The 15198-nt window shown below is 43.5% G+C and overlaps 1 protein-coding gene across 1 annotated transcript in view; it reads left to right on the top strand.

The window, feature by feature from the left end:
- LOC144762238 (adhesion G protein-coupled receptor F5-like) overlaps positions 1-15198 on the top strand; it is a 626316-nt gene that overhangs the window by 405903 nt on the left and 205215 nt on the right. Inside the window, exon 7 of the mRNA XM_078647382.1 lies at positions 14851-15048. Coding sequence (XP_078503508.1) covers positions 14851-15048 — 198 coding nt within the window. The remainder of the gene's footprint in view (positions 1-14850; positions 15049-15198) is intronic.

Genomic DNA, 15198 nt, shown 5'->3' with positions numbered 1-15198 from the left:
AAATCAGCTTACGGGACATCATAAGTCATATCATTTTAAAGAGGTTAAGGTGAATTATTTAGTAACTGGAAGAATCAAGGCTAATCAAATAAGTGAACACACACTCCAAGATGGCAGCTGCTTAAGAAGTGTTTTTATCCTCAGGCAAAAAAACAGGACCTCGAATACATGACTCTATTATCGTAGTTTCTACTTTCTCAATAAAACTGTGCATTTGTCAGACAATATAAAAGTCAAAACTGTGCGATACTGAGTGCACGTACACCATCGAGATATGTTGGGCGTAGTCCTGCTTAGCTCACAGTGCACCATCTATACCCCTAACCCAAAAATGTACCAGGTGGAATGTGCAAACCCAGAACGTGATCACCCCGACTCCCCAAGGAAATCGGGTAAATAAACCTAGAATCTTTTCATTTTGGTAGCTCATGTATGCCTTAAGGGAAACACAAGAAATACTCAAATGAGCATTTCAAAAATGAATCTTCTGTAAAAACGTGTGCTGCATTTATCAATAGAAAGAAACAGAACAATCAGCATTACAAGAATGGTAAAGAATATAAATAGTTCAGCCAATGTGCTGTTACATAAACTATATGGTTGCATGTAAATATAATTATATTTTGTGCTCCTACCTAGCGCTCCCTATCCTAGTGGAGCTAGGATGGGTGAATCTGCCAGAATCCCTTTACATAAATGAACTCCCCCATTGCCTGTGGGTAAGCTTCTTCAGGGAGCCTGTTTTGGTGGCGAACTGGGCACCCTCCCTCGGAGGAAGTAAACAGGAATCAGCTTGGCTTGAATTCCAGCATTGGGCAACCTCAAAGTGTCATTGCTTGGCAGGAGGCCATGGGTGAGATTTGTGACTGAGCTTGATCTCATAAGGGCAGATAAGGACTGGTCAGGAACTTCACTAACTTGAAATGGAACATGGGAGGGCAGTTCTTTTAAGATTAGTGATTTGTGAGGCCTGGAGAAGAGGGGCTTTTAATCCCAAGATGAACTTTCGCCCCCCTGGATTCAGTCCCAGTGGAGGGGTGAGATGCCCCTCGGTTCGGTGCGGTTAAGTAAAAGGGACTGGCCATTATCCTAGTCTCACAATTAGGTGTGCCACATGCCCAGAGAATGGTGCACTTTAGGATAGTTTGAAGTAACACAAACTGAATGCATTGATAAAGAGGGAAGAGTTATCCTGGGACCTATTTACCCTTTAGTTAGGGAGTCTTCATAAGTCACTGCCACCCACTGGCAAGTGAATTGAACAAAAATAGCACTGCACCCTGGCTTCTCAGAAGAGTTCTGGATTTGCTGTCCATGACCTATGTGGAGTCCTGGAAAGCTGGATTTGCTTCCAAATGCTCCCATTTGTACCATTTGGAAGTGAACTGCAAGGGTCATTTGGCTGACCTCCTGTGTGGCTACAGTGACATCAAATGCTGCAAGAGACTTTTTCCTGATGAGACTAGTTGGCCACCGGCAAGTGGATCCTCACTGGACTGTTCTGGTGACCTCTGCTGGAGTGGGTCCTGGATTCTAAGGGCCTTATAATGAGTTTGGTGGTCCTCCTGCAGCACAACCCCCACTGCACTGGCAGGAGGACCGGCAAGCCTGTAGTGCACCCGCCTGTCGGATTCTGAGTTGAATAAAGGGTGGACGGGTGGAGCTGTGGCAGTCTTGTGGAATAGAAAAAACAGAAGTTAGAGCATACATAAATAAGCAGATATATACAACTGAATACAATTAATGATGTGCAATAGATAAAATCGTACAATCGGCATTTTTTTTATATATACGTGTAAATGATCCAATCATCAAAATTGAAGTGCATTTAATAATTTACTAACGACTTAGCAAGCTTATTTTCAACATCAGCAGGGGTCGTCACCTGAACCACATATATTGGAAAGGGGGCCATACTCCCCAAAAAAAAGGTGCAAATGCAGATTCAATTTAGGTCCGAGAAATACAATTATACAGAGAAAGTTGATATGGTTAACTAGAGTGCAAATGAAATTCAAATTCAAATACTTTACAATTCATTCCTTCAAAAGAGGTGTACATACATCTTGACTCAACAAAATAGAATCGCTGCAGTAAAATTAAACCGACAATACCACAAACATAATAAAATGATCCCTGAGGATTCCTCTCCATTTGATCAAAAAGTTTCCACACAGACACAAATTTTTTAACGGCCCAAACCCTTTTCGCATATGCTTCTTCGTATGCTCTAACTCGTTTCATTTTTTTATACCATTCAAAAAAGGTTGGAGTTTTTGTTGACTTCCAGTTCTGGAGAATCAGAGAGCGTGCCACCAGAAAGGAGATTGATAGAAACATTCCCCCCTTTTGTTATAACCTGGTTTGGGTTTTGTTTTAATAAACCAAACAGTGCCAGCTCTGGTTTTAAAGGCATATTACTTTCCAGAGTATAGCTAAGCCCAGCGCATAATTCCATTCAAAACTGATTCAGCTTAGAGCATGTACAAGCTTGCTGACAGCGAAAACAGGTATTTTCAATCTCAGGATAAATTTTATGAAGAGCATATGGAGTATGGTAAGCTGACCAACAGGATATAAAAGCCATCCTTTTGAAATTTGCAGCCCTAAGCGCCTGCTTACCATGCTGTGAAATTGCTTGCCATTCTCTAATTGAGAAGTTGCAGGACAGTTCATGTTTTATTTTTTCCAGAACATTGGTGACAGCAGGAGGCTCCCCTGGATTTTGAAAGAGTCGATGCCAATTCCCTATACCTGTCACCTTGGTTCTGAACACAGACGAAAGGAGGAAAGGGGCACCTGTGTTGCCTAAAAGAACATTTTTATCTATCAACGATCTTATCTGGAGAAACCTAAAGAAAAGCACCCTACACCGGGTATCACATCTAGTCTGAACATCCTTCCAGGTGACACATCTCCCTCTTATTATAAAATGGCCTAGCTCTTTAAAGAATTTTGATTCCTTAAATTTAATGTGGTTATGGTGAATAAAAAGGCCCAAACTTTTAAGTTCTGACAGCCCCAAATATTCGAATCGCGAAGATTTTGCTTTTTGTGAAAAAAGTGCCGAAGTCTAATAGAAAATTCTTGGTATGTCTTATATCTAACTTTTTTAGGCAATTTTGATGTTTTTGGGAAAAAGCAGGAGCTAAGTCCCAGCTTCATCAGCCATTTTTTTCATTAAAACCATCCAAAGTCCCCCTGTTCTCAAGCAGATGAACTAAAATATCCATAAATGCATCTTCATAATAAGTACAGATATGGGGTAGTGCTAGGCCCCCACCCCAGCTTGTATCTTGTTGCAAAATTGATACTTTGACTCTTGATACTTTTTTGTTCCAAATAAACTGGTGAAAAAGTTTATAAAATTCTCTAAAATACGCTGAACCGACATATTGATCAGGGCAACACGCCCTATAAACGAAAGAGGAAAAAATCCCCACTTTCCCAATAAATCTTTAATCTTACTTAATGCTGCTTCGTAATTTAGCCTAAATAAATCTGAATAGTTATTTGACACATAAATTCCTAAATAACGGATCGGTTCAGAGGAATATGCTTGCTGTCTTAGCATATCTGGGAGAAAATTGCAGGATACATTTAATGCCAATACTTCAGTTTTTTATGGTTGATTTTATATCCTCCAATTGCCTCAAACTGAGCAAACTCCTTTAATATTAAATCAAGATTTGGTTTTTGCTTTGAGGTAAAGTATCACGTCATCAGCAAATAATTAGAATTTGGACATCCCCCCAATTGGAATTTTTATATCTATGTTATCACTTATCCTCACAGCTAGAGGCTCTATTAAGAAAGGGATTAAATCCGGAGAGAGGGGACAACCCTGTTGAGTCCCACGCTGTATATCAATTAGACCTATTGATTTAGAATTAATCCTGATCTGAGCCTGTGCTCCCTGATACAGATTTTTAAGCATATTAATAATTTGCTCTGGGAAGCCAAACTTTTCCAGACCATAAAACAATGCTCCCCAATTCACTAGGTCAAATGCCTTTTCGGCATCAACCATTAATATTATAGCAGGTGTTTGGTGGATATTGAAATAATCAATTGCTTGAATAAGAAAAGGTGTGTTGGACGACATTGACCGACCTGCTATAAAGCCCAATTGATCCTTATGAATAGCATATTGAGCCAGAGAAGTAAATCGATTTGCCCAGATTTTCATCAAGATTTTGTAATCTGTGTTTAAGAGACTAATTGGTCTATAAGAGCCAACTTCCCTGGGATTTTTTCCTTTTTTAACAAAGTCTACTATTGATGACTCATTAAAAGATGCTGGAATTTCCCCTCCTGCTCTAACAAAATGAAAAAGGAAGTAACTGTGCCGAAAAAGCTTTAGAAAATTCGGCCGGGATACCATCATTGCCACAAGCCTTGCCTCCGGGCATCGTGGCTAGGTTCCAGGGAGATTTCCTCTATCAAAATATCCTTTGTTAAAGCCTCTTTTTGACCTATAGAAAATTGAGGAAGGATTAAATCATCAAAATAGGACTAAATGGCTTGTTTCGATATCTGGTAGTCAATTGAGTAGAGATCCCGATAATGATCCAAAAAGATTGCTGACATATTATCTTGTCCAGAAAATAAATTCTGTGTCTCAGGAATTAGCAGTTCATCGATCACCGCTGCCTCTTGTTTGGCTCTAGTTGACCATGCCAATAATTTACCCACCATCTGACTTTCTTCATAGGTTCTCTGCTGATATGCTTTTGTACTGCATATCCCACCTTTTCCCTTAATAATAACCTCCCCCCCTGCCCCACTGACCTGCAGCTGTATGCATCTTGGCGCTGGGATACTCACGGGTGACTACGCGCTATATCAACTTTTTTAATAATAATAATAATAATATCTCTTCTCCAATAAAGAAATCCCTCAATTGCTGTTTAGCCTTGTTAAGCTCCCTTGCAGCAGCCTGACCCCTCTTAGCAGAGCTTCTCTTTGTATTAATCGAAGCCATATCAACTGATTTTTGAAGTTCCTCAATTCAAGCTTTACGTTCTCTAGTTTGGCCAGCCATAAAGGCTATCATTTGCCCATGTACTGCTGCTTTAAATGCCCCCCAGACTGAGAAAAGACTTGCAGTGCCTCTATTAATCTAAAAAAATTCCCCGATTCATTCTTGCATATTCCCAAGCCATTGTTGATTAGTTAAGAGAAGCCTATCCATCTGCCACCTGGATTTTTCCCTAACCCCCAGCTTTAAATCTGTTTCTAATCTAACCAGCGAATGGTCTGAGAAAGCGTTGGCCATATTCTCTGTATTTATACAGCTAAGAGAACGAGACACTAAAAAGAAATCGATGCGAGAAGCGGACCTGAATTTGCTAGAATAATAAGTATACTGTTTGGCTACACCATGAGACCTTCTTCAGGGATCGACCAATTGATGATCCTGTTTGATAACATATATTAGCTTCTTGGTTCCAGGTTTCATCTGCCGTTTGGCTTTTTTTAGAGGTGTCTAATTGTAGATCTTGTATAAAATTAAAATCACCTCCAAGAATGATTGGTCCTAGTCCTAGCGCTATTCTAGCTTTCTCATTGATGCTTTTAAGCGTGGCAAAATCGTCCATTACAGGTGCATAATAATTCACCAAATTCAGCAGATTGCCATTTATTCTTGCAACAAGCCAAATCCATCGACCATATGGATCCCTATTGATCTGAATCATTTCCCAGTTTAATTCTCTTCCAAAATAAATCTCAACCCCCCTTATTGCTACCTGAGCTGAGGCAAAATAAACCTTTGAAAAATTATTTGCAATAAACAAATTAGGCTGATTGGATTTAAGAGGTCTCCTGTAAAAACAAGATTTGAGGGAAGAGTGCTGCCAGCCATCTTATCAGGCAGCCATACTTTTGCTTATTAACGATACCATTTACATTGATCGATATAATACGAACATCAGTATCCATATTTCACATAATTATTCCAATAAAACTCATCAGTAACCATACCCTTATTTTGAATGTATACTTTCAAATAATTATACTTATTTCCTTTTCCAATACCAAATATATTGCAGGTTCTATTCATATTTAAACTACTCTGCTCGTTTAGTTTTTTTTAAATGAAACCCTTCCTGTGCACCCTAACCCACCCCTGAATCCCCCTTAACCTGTCCCTTAGCAGTAGGGGAATTGCCCGCCCTACCCACTGCTGGCCCCACTTGAGGGCCCTTCATAGTGGGTGCCCTGATATTTCACCCTAAAATGAAATGTTACCCACCCTGCCCTAGAAAGGAAAAAACACACAAAACAACCAGAAGGCACATTAAAAAACAGGAAGAACAGCTCATAACAATATAGAAAGCTGTTTGATTCCTATTACTTGTCCTTCATGATTCGCTGAAACATCTCCTGAGCTTCATCCAGATTTGAGAACAAACGAAACTTCCCATGAACCAGGACTCGCAGTTTCAATTGCTGGGTGATAGCTGCTTGTGCCCCCTGTGCCTTGAATAGATAAAGAAGTGTAACAAACTCTTTTCAGCAAAGTTCCTCTGAAGCATTCATATATGAAAAAATACGGCAAAGGGGGACCTCAGATGATGAAAACTGCTTTTTTTTTAATAGCCCTGGTCAAAATTTGCTCTTTTATACGATAATCTGAGAAATTCACTAACATAGTTCTAGGAAGTTTAGAGTTAGGAAAGGGCTGGGCTGGAACTCTGTGAGCACGGGTGATCGTAAGGTCCCCAGTGAACTCAGGAAGAACTGTATTTTTTTATGAAGGCCTGCACCCATTGAACTGGTTGGGATCCCTCACATCCCTCCGGAACACCACCCAGGCAAAGATTAGTCCCACGTGCATGATTTTCCAATTATTCAAGTTTCAGTTCCAAAACGTTTTTTTGTTTTTTATCCTCTGAGACCTGTTGATGAATTGAGGTCATCTGATCTTTCAGCTGGGAAATTCGAGACTCGGCTTCCTGTAGTCGAGTTGGCATAGCCCCCACCACCTCTTCAATTTTCAATAATCGTGCATGCAATGCTGCAATTTCAGTTGCCTGGGTAACTTTCATTTCTCTGATCTCCTCAAGAATCAAATTAAGCATGCTTTTATATCGCACTGGAAACTGAACCCAGATTCTGTTGTTGACCCTATTACTGATCCTGTCACGGGTCCTGATGCGGGTTCTGTTGTTTCCAAAACTACTTGATTAGTACCTTTAAGCAGCTCTGATGGTAACACGGGAGGAGAGGAATATCCCATTGGGCGGAAGAGCAGAGCAGGTGCACAAGGATGGGTTAGCAAGGGAGAGGGAGGCTGGGGTTGGTCAACTTGGGGAGCCCTCACGCTCTGAGTGTCCAGCTTGGGAGGCTGTTGCGGCAGTGAAGGTAAAGACTGTGTTAAGAGTTGAGAGGGTTTAATTTTCTGAAAAATCGAGTACTCCTTGTTTTTGCCTGCCATTATACTAGAGGCGTTTATACATGGGTCCTTTTCGTTTTATGTTAAAAGACTTTTGTCCTGGTTCACCGGGCTCTCGCTCGCGCAAACTGTATAAACAATGCTGCTTTCGTGAGTAGTATAGTTGATTTCGTCGATATCTGGGAAACATCTAATTTTCCCTGCGACCCACCTTGCTCATCTTCACCTTGATCTGTAAGTTCCTCCTCAGAGCTTGAACAATTAGCTATGGGGGTAGACCCTCTTCGGATTTTCTGAACTCGCTCCAGCTCTGCTTTTGAATTACCCTGGTTTATTTTCATTTGTGTATTACGAGTTCTTGATTTCAAGGGTAGGTTAGAGCCTAGCTGAGACGGGGTGGCAGGATTTTTATTATGTCTCCCCATCGTTGTAAAGTTTTTTGGGGGGGGGAATTCTGGAGTTGTAAAAAAAAAATGACAGCTTCCACTCCCTTTCAGTCAAGTTTTATGTCAGACACTGAAGTTTTTTTTCCCCCTTGTGCAGTCAGTTTTGTCAATTTGCCTGTATTTTCACCGGATTACCTGCTTCCTCAGTCCTCCAAATGAAACCCAGCGATACAGCGGTAGCCCACAGTAGGGTCGCCAGCAACTGCACCAGTAAGTGAGGAAGTGGACTGAGACTCCGCGGTTCAGCACCAGCTGCTCAAGTTACCCAGCACTCTGGAAGAGTATCAGACGAAGCCTCAGACAGTCAGCAGGCTCCAGCATAGCACAGCCATGGCCGCAACCTCGGCCACCACCTCGCAGCTCCCAGCACTCCGAGCTCCAAGCATTTAGAGGAGAGCACCAGCCAAATTCGGCAAGAGTAAAAAAACGCCGAGACCTCAAACCGCCATCAGAGCGTCGACTCGCGTTTCCAGGCACGGGGCAGGGCAACAATCACCGAGGCTACGTGGAGGCGGGATCTCACATAGCCTCTCCGCTGTGTTAAACTCATAGGAGAGCCTTAACAGCAGACTGCCACCAGAACAGCGCCTGCAGCACATCTCTGCGCAGTGTGGAATGCCACATGTAGTGCATGTCAGACTGTGCACTACATGTGTAATGTTTGTTCAGAGTAACAGTTCTGGCATAGGGTGATGTTTGTACACTCAGAAGAGGGTAGGGCAGGCACACAGAGTGTTCATTACTTTTTGTTTCTGTAATGAAGTGGACTCTTGGCTAGGTTTTCTCTGAAAGCCAATTCTGGGTCACATTACAACAATCTCTTGGAAGAGGACACTCAATATTGGTCATACTCACTGCTGTTTTACTCATTACCATTTTTTACTTTTCACGTTCCCTATTTTGTCCATTTACACATTTTGCAGTATGTGAAGTAGTATTACAGAATTACTTTTGACATCCTACAAAATTCTTTTCATCAACATATGGGTGGAGACCTCTTCCTCTCCTATCTTTCATGTGCTGTAATCTTGGCCGTGGTAGCAAAGATCTCCACACGCGTAGGTTTAAGGATTAAGTAGTAAATATAACAGGGGCAAGGGATCGAACTTGAAAATGATGGAATACTTTCTTCTTAAAGGGAGGAGAATATGGACATTGAAGGAGGGGGTTAGGGAGAAACAAGCTACTATAATAAACCCATCCTCAAAAGAATAAGACTATTGTTATTCACAACTGCACTTTCAAAGTTACTACAGATCTAAAGGTGAACAAATAGTAGTAAATGTAGCATTGGCTTGGAAGTCAAGCACCACACACTAACAGTACACTTAGGGGTTCCTGCAACATACTCCCACATGGTTGGATAATGGTGACAGGCACTTAAAATAACACCCCAATGTAATTGTTGAACAAATTAAATAATTCGGAAGAAACTTAAGAATGTTATGTAATATTTTAATTTAAAAACATTCAATTAAAAAAATAATTACCATAACTTTAAAACAAAACACAAAAATATAACAATTGCACATAATATGTAATATTTAAAAAATAGGGTGGAATTTTTTTTATTTCTATAAACATGCCTCAGGCCGGTCATTGCAGTATTGCAGTGCAGATTTAAACTGCCTATTTGACCTGGAAAATTGTACCTCTTACCTTTGTTTTTTTTATATATAAGTCACCCTGAAGGTAGACACTAAATGATCATAGGGTAGATCATCAAATAGAAGGGTGTGTTCTTAAGTATTACATATCCTGGCAGTGAAAACGGTCTACATTTGTTTTTCACTCATGTAAGGTCAATGTATCACCCTGAAAACAATGGTTTACCTTAACACATTCAATAAGTGCTAAGTTTTGATTAGGAGCATCTAGGAAAGTCAATTGTGGTCTCAAATGAATTGTAATTTAAAATCCTCTTTATAGGTAAAGTCAGATTCTAGGTCACAATTCTGAGAATTCTACTTTTAGAAAGTTGACAGTTTCTTGTCCTAACCATTTGCTGCCTGTTGCCATTGGCCTGGGTTACATGGCTGTGAATGGCTCTGTTGTTGGGCTGTTTGTGTTCCTCCCAAACAGTGAAACAAGAGGGAGTAGGTATTGACAAGATGGGCCAGCCTGCTGGATGGCTGGGGATGGAGCTGTACGCTGCCCCACTTGCACTTTAAAGGGCTTGGCTCCAGCACACACCAAGGAGCCTGACACCAGTCTGTTCCACTCCTGGACCTGTGGAAGACATCACAAAAATGTTCTTATTCTACAGAGAACTGTCCTACTGCTACCAGGGTAATGTCCTGCCGCTCTAGGCCAGCTTTGCTCCCCAGAGGTCTACCTTGCTGGTTGGAGGCCTGCCATGCTTTCTGAAGGATAACTGGACTATCCTCCTGAACCCATGACCATCAGAAGTGACTTTAAGGGCTAGCGGGCTAGCCTACTGTGTGCGGTACAGGAACATAACAAGCTCCAGAGACCTTGAACCCTACTCCTGTGCAGTTTTCTACAGAATGGCTGAAACTGGAGACATGGCCAGCCAGGAAAGTCAGCAGCAGCAGAGTGAAGGTGCAAGGAAGAGAAAGCAGAAATTCTCAGAGTCAGAGTTGGAGGTATTAATTCAGGAAATGGTGCTCAGCCATGAGTTACTATTTGGAAAAAAATCATTGAGGGTGCCGGAGACTCGCAAGAGGCGCATTTGGGCTGAAATCCAGCAGAAAGTCAATGCATTGGCAGTGACACACAGGAGTGTTGATGAACTGAGAAAGCGATAGTATGATCTGCGCCAGCGCTCAAAGGAGAAGTTGGCTGCCAGGCTGGAGCAGTCTAGGAACACCAGTGGAGGGACCTCAACAGTCTCTGACTCTACACCTCTGGAGGAACTGGTGGAGGGGACCCTGCAACCAGAAAGTGTCATGGGCGTGGCTGATCTCGACAGCTCAGAGCAACAAGTACCAGGACCAGGTAAGAAGCATGCCATCCCACCTCTGACATCCCCCAAACACCCCTCAGCAGCGACCTGGGGCAGGTGTAAATTTGTAGTCCAGAGCAGGTACACAGGCACACACAGCAATGCATTATGGGAGATGTAGTAACATGAACGGTGAAATGGTGCCTTGTCACCCAGCCAGTCCCAATTGCATGTGCACGTCAGGAAAGGAAAGTACATGACACATGTAACCCCAAACAGTGAAATGTATTAATTGCCAAGTACAATTGTGGGAACAGTTAATAAATGTGTACATTTACGTCCACAGCACCATCTGGAACACAGCCTACAGGCAGTGTGACACTGGCCGAAAGTCCAAACTTAGGAGATGCAGGGCATGAGGAGAACACAGATGGGGAGGACAGCCCCGTCATCCCACCAAAGCAACGCAGGAGACATGTAGTCAGACCACTACCCCCATTGGAGGGCAAGGACGAGGACAGCGACGTCAATGTGCACCCAGAGCCAACACAGCCACAGCAACAAGTCCGTGCACGTGCTGACCAACTCCCACAAAGCACAACTAGGCGCAGGCTTCGTACACCCAGCAGTGCTGCAGATCCGGGGGAGGGAACAGTCTTTGCCAGCCTGGATCTGCATATGTTGCAGGTGCAGCGCCTGGAAGCAAAAAACATAAAATCTTTACAGAGAGAAGTGAGGGCAGGCATCAGGGGCATGACGGGTGAACTGACAGGTGCCCAGCAGGCATTCTGCGAAGAACTAAGAGCACACCGTGCTGCAAGGTGCCGAGAATTGCAGCGCATGGACCTCTACACACGGGCCATGGCCTCTGCCACCAATGTCCTCTCCAGGCGCAGCATACACATGCAGCGCGAGGTGGCACACGGTAGCAAGGACAGAGCTAGGGCACTGGTGCAGCTTACTGCTGCTGTAGAGGAGCTGCGGGCAATGCGTACAACTGGGTCAGGAGTCCTAACTCCCACTGAAGAGGACGCACAGTCAGGGCGGTGCAGAACCACCCCATCACCCATCATGGAGAGGCACCGTAGTGGCAGAAACAGTTGGCCTACCATGCCTAATGAGGTGGACACTGTACAACTACCAACAGGGGCTTCATCTCGCCAGCGCCGCATGTGAGATGCAAAGTTTGTGACCACTGGAAGGGGGCAGCTAGCCACTTGACTTGTACACTACCTCCTGTTTACAGACTTGCACTGTGACTTTAACATGTGCAGGAAATATGAAGTGTGTTTGGTTGGCATTCAGGCTGTGTGACAAAATTGATCCTGCAGTTAAGGAATTAAACACAGTCGCACACATGAGATCTGGCATTGCGTCATACTTTCTTACCTAGAAATAGTTGAGTGTAATCTCATCTCGCCTCTGGTGCCCAGCTGCTGCACCAGCTACACCAGCTGGCATACGTCCTGGGCCAGGCCCCTCCACGTCTGAGGGATCCGATTCACTGACCTCCACCGATGTGCCTTGCCTGGCGGTGATGTTGTGCAGCATGGCACATGCTACCACTATCTTGCAACAGGTCTGGGGGCTGTATTGTAGAGCCCCTTCGCTCTTGTGGAGGCATCTGTATCTGCTCTTCAGTATCCCAAATGTGCGTTCAATGGTGCCTCTGGTTGCTATGTGTGCTCTGTTGCATCGGTGCTCCCCAGCGTTGGCAGGATTCAGTTAGGGCGTCAGTATGAAATCCCGGACAGCATATGCACTGTCACCTATGGTTAGTCACTGTATTGCACATGCTAGTCTGAACAAATGTGGCCTCTGTTGAAATGCATTTACCTATTGGATATCCCTCGCCAAACTCCCCACTAGTGAGTGTATGGTATATCCCACTGTGACGGAAGATGAAAGCGTCATGAGTGCTGCCTGGGTATTTTGCGACAATGTCTGTGATGATGTGTTTGGCATCACACACCACCTGTATGTTCAGTGAATGGTAGCATTTGCGGTTCCTGAACACTTACTCATTCTGGGAGGGAGGGGATATTGAAACATGTGTCCCATCTATCCATCCTATGACGTGGGGGAATTGGGCTATTTGGTAAAAGTCCTGCTTGGTCTGGTCTAGTGCCTGTGGGGTGCTTGGGAAGTAAATGTGGTATTTCATCCTCTGTACCATGGCATCAAGGAACGTGCGGAAAAAGCTCGATAGTGCACTTTGTGACACTCCTCCTGCTGAGGCTATCACCCCCTGAAAACTACCTGATGCCAAGAGGTGTAGTGAGCACAGGACCTGGATGTGAGTGGGGATGGAATGTGTCCTGCGTGTGGGGTGTTCTAAGAAGGGTTTGAGTTCCTCAATTAAATCATGGACACTGTCTTCATCCAGTCTGTAGTGTGTGCAGATGTACTCCTCAGTGCACTGGAAGCTTGTTATGCGCGCATGGAATATTCCCTCCTGTTGTCTCCTCCTTTGTGCATCCTCCTGGCTGTCACGTACAGCCCAGCCATTGTGGAAAAAAGTCTGTTGTATTCTGGGACTTCTTAAATAGTTTGCACATGGTTACCACCTGCTCCTACTTGGTGGTAATTGCGATTCTGTAAATGGCGAATTTCCGGAAATCGCAATTTGAGTTTTTTTATACATTCCATTGCGATTTCTTGATTTGCGATTTCGCACACGAAGAAATCGCGAAATGAGAAATCGCTAGGAATTTCACAGATTTTTGATGCTCGCAAAATAAGGAATCGCTTTTTTTGCGAATTCTCATTTTGCGAGGTACTCTTGCTTAATACATCCGAAATAGCAAATTTTCATTTGCAAACGCTGCTTTTTACGATTCGCAGTGTTTCCAAATGAAAATTGGCTCGATACATATGGCCCATAGACATTAGTAAATTAACACATGCGTATTCTTCAATATGTGTTGTCATTGCAATACAGCCAAACAACTGTTCGAATAAAAGAAGTCATTGGGATAAATATTCGTTAATATTATTCACAGATTTAGTTTGTTTACACATTAAGGTGCCGATTAGGATGGCGGACGGACCTGTGTTCCTCCGCCACCCCCGAGGTGAAGGGACCGACTCCAGGGGCAGCGGCGGTCACTCCGTTGCAATTAGGATGTGACCGCCACCCTGGCGGTCACATCCCGTATATTTTATATAGTGGCGGGTGCTGCTTTAAGCAGCACCCGCCGCAATGTAAAATATGCATGTTTACCTTTGGCATGCACAACTTTGCAGCCACCGCGTGGTGCCTGCCACCTTGTGCATGCCAAAGCAGGGGGGTACCATAGGTACCCCCCATGTGCACCCCTCAACACCTTGGGGACTCGCAACGGGCCTCCAAAACCAAAAGACCACATGCTTTTCCACGGCAGAAAAGCCGCCATGGAAAAGCATGTTTCCGCCTGCATCGTGATGTGGCTGGCAGTGTCTTGCAGACACCGCCACCATATCTGCGTACATCTACCACGGATCAGCGGCGGACGGACTTGCCGTCCGCCGCTGATCCCACCACCATCGTAATGTGGCGGGTGGTGTTTTCACAAACCTAGGCGGTGTATCTGCATCCTCCAGGCCGGCGGTGGCTTCCGCCGGCCCGAAGGATGCGGATTCACCGCCATCCTAATCGGCCCCTAAGTTTGTACTTAAACTGGTTGGGTACCACTAATTCCCAGTGTTCTGGGAATTTGCGCCAGGCTGATTCAGGACGCCTGATTGACTTATGTTTTACACCTGTGTATAAATACCCTTGCAATAGGACCCCTAATTAAAAACAATATTCCCCACGATAGAAGAGGCTTGAAGAGGGCCACCCTGCTGCTCCTTGTGACAGTTTTGAAAAAATAAGTATTTGCATTCTTTCCAAAGTTAATTTACATGCAAGATATTGTGTTTTAAATTGGGCCCTACTTTTGCATACGTAACATATTTGGGGGTTTGGTATTTTTTCTGACAATTGAACTCCCATTTTGTTTTCATATAAAAAAAAAGAATCTTAATTACCTACTTAGTTTTTACATTAACTCTTGAACCATCACATGAATTGGACTGATTTGAAGTATATCTGATGCATACTTATATTTGTTTTGCAGCCAAAGTAGAAGTAAGAGGTGTCACAAATGTATCCCAACGTGACAATTTAACCCTTGTGTGTAGTAGCGATGTACCAATTTATGAAAGCATGACATGGCAAGTGGTGAGGAGGGACGGAGGTTCGCCTGACCTCCAGGCTTACCTCCTAAACAAGAATGCAACTCTTTATATGCCAAATGTGCTCCAGTATTGGGAAGGTGAGTAGAAACAGTTACAATTGTGATATGCATTTTTGTGATGACTCTGATCGTAATCATGTTTCAGTATGGTACACAACTAGGCGTCAAAAGCTTGCTTTCATCCAAATAAAAACATATATTCATCCACTTCTGATGTAATTTAACAGG

Source organism: Lissotriton helveticus, chromosome 6 (genome assembly GCF_964261635.1).
Source record: "Lissotriton helveticus chromosome 6, aLisHel1.1, whole genome shotgun sequence".
NCBI lineage: Eukaryota > Metazoa > Chordata > Amphibia > Caudata > Salamandridae > Lissotriton > Lissotriton helveticus.
The sequence above is the reverse complement of the archived record's forward strand: the minus strand, read 5'-3'. Positions and strand labels throughout refer to the sequence as shown.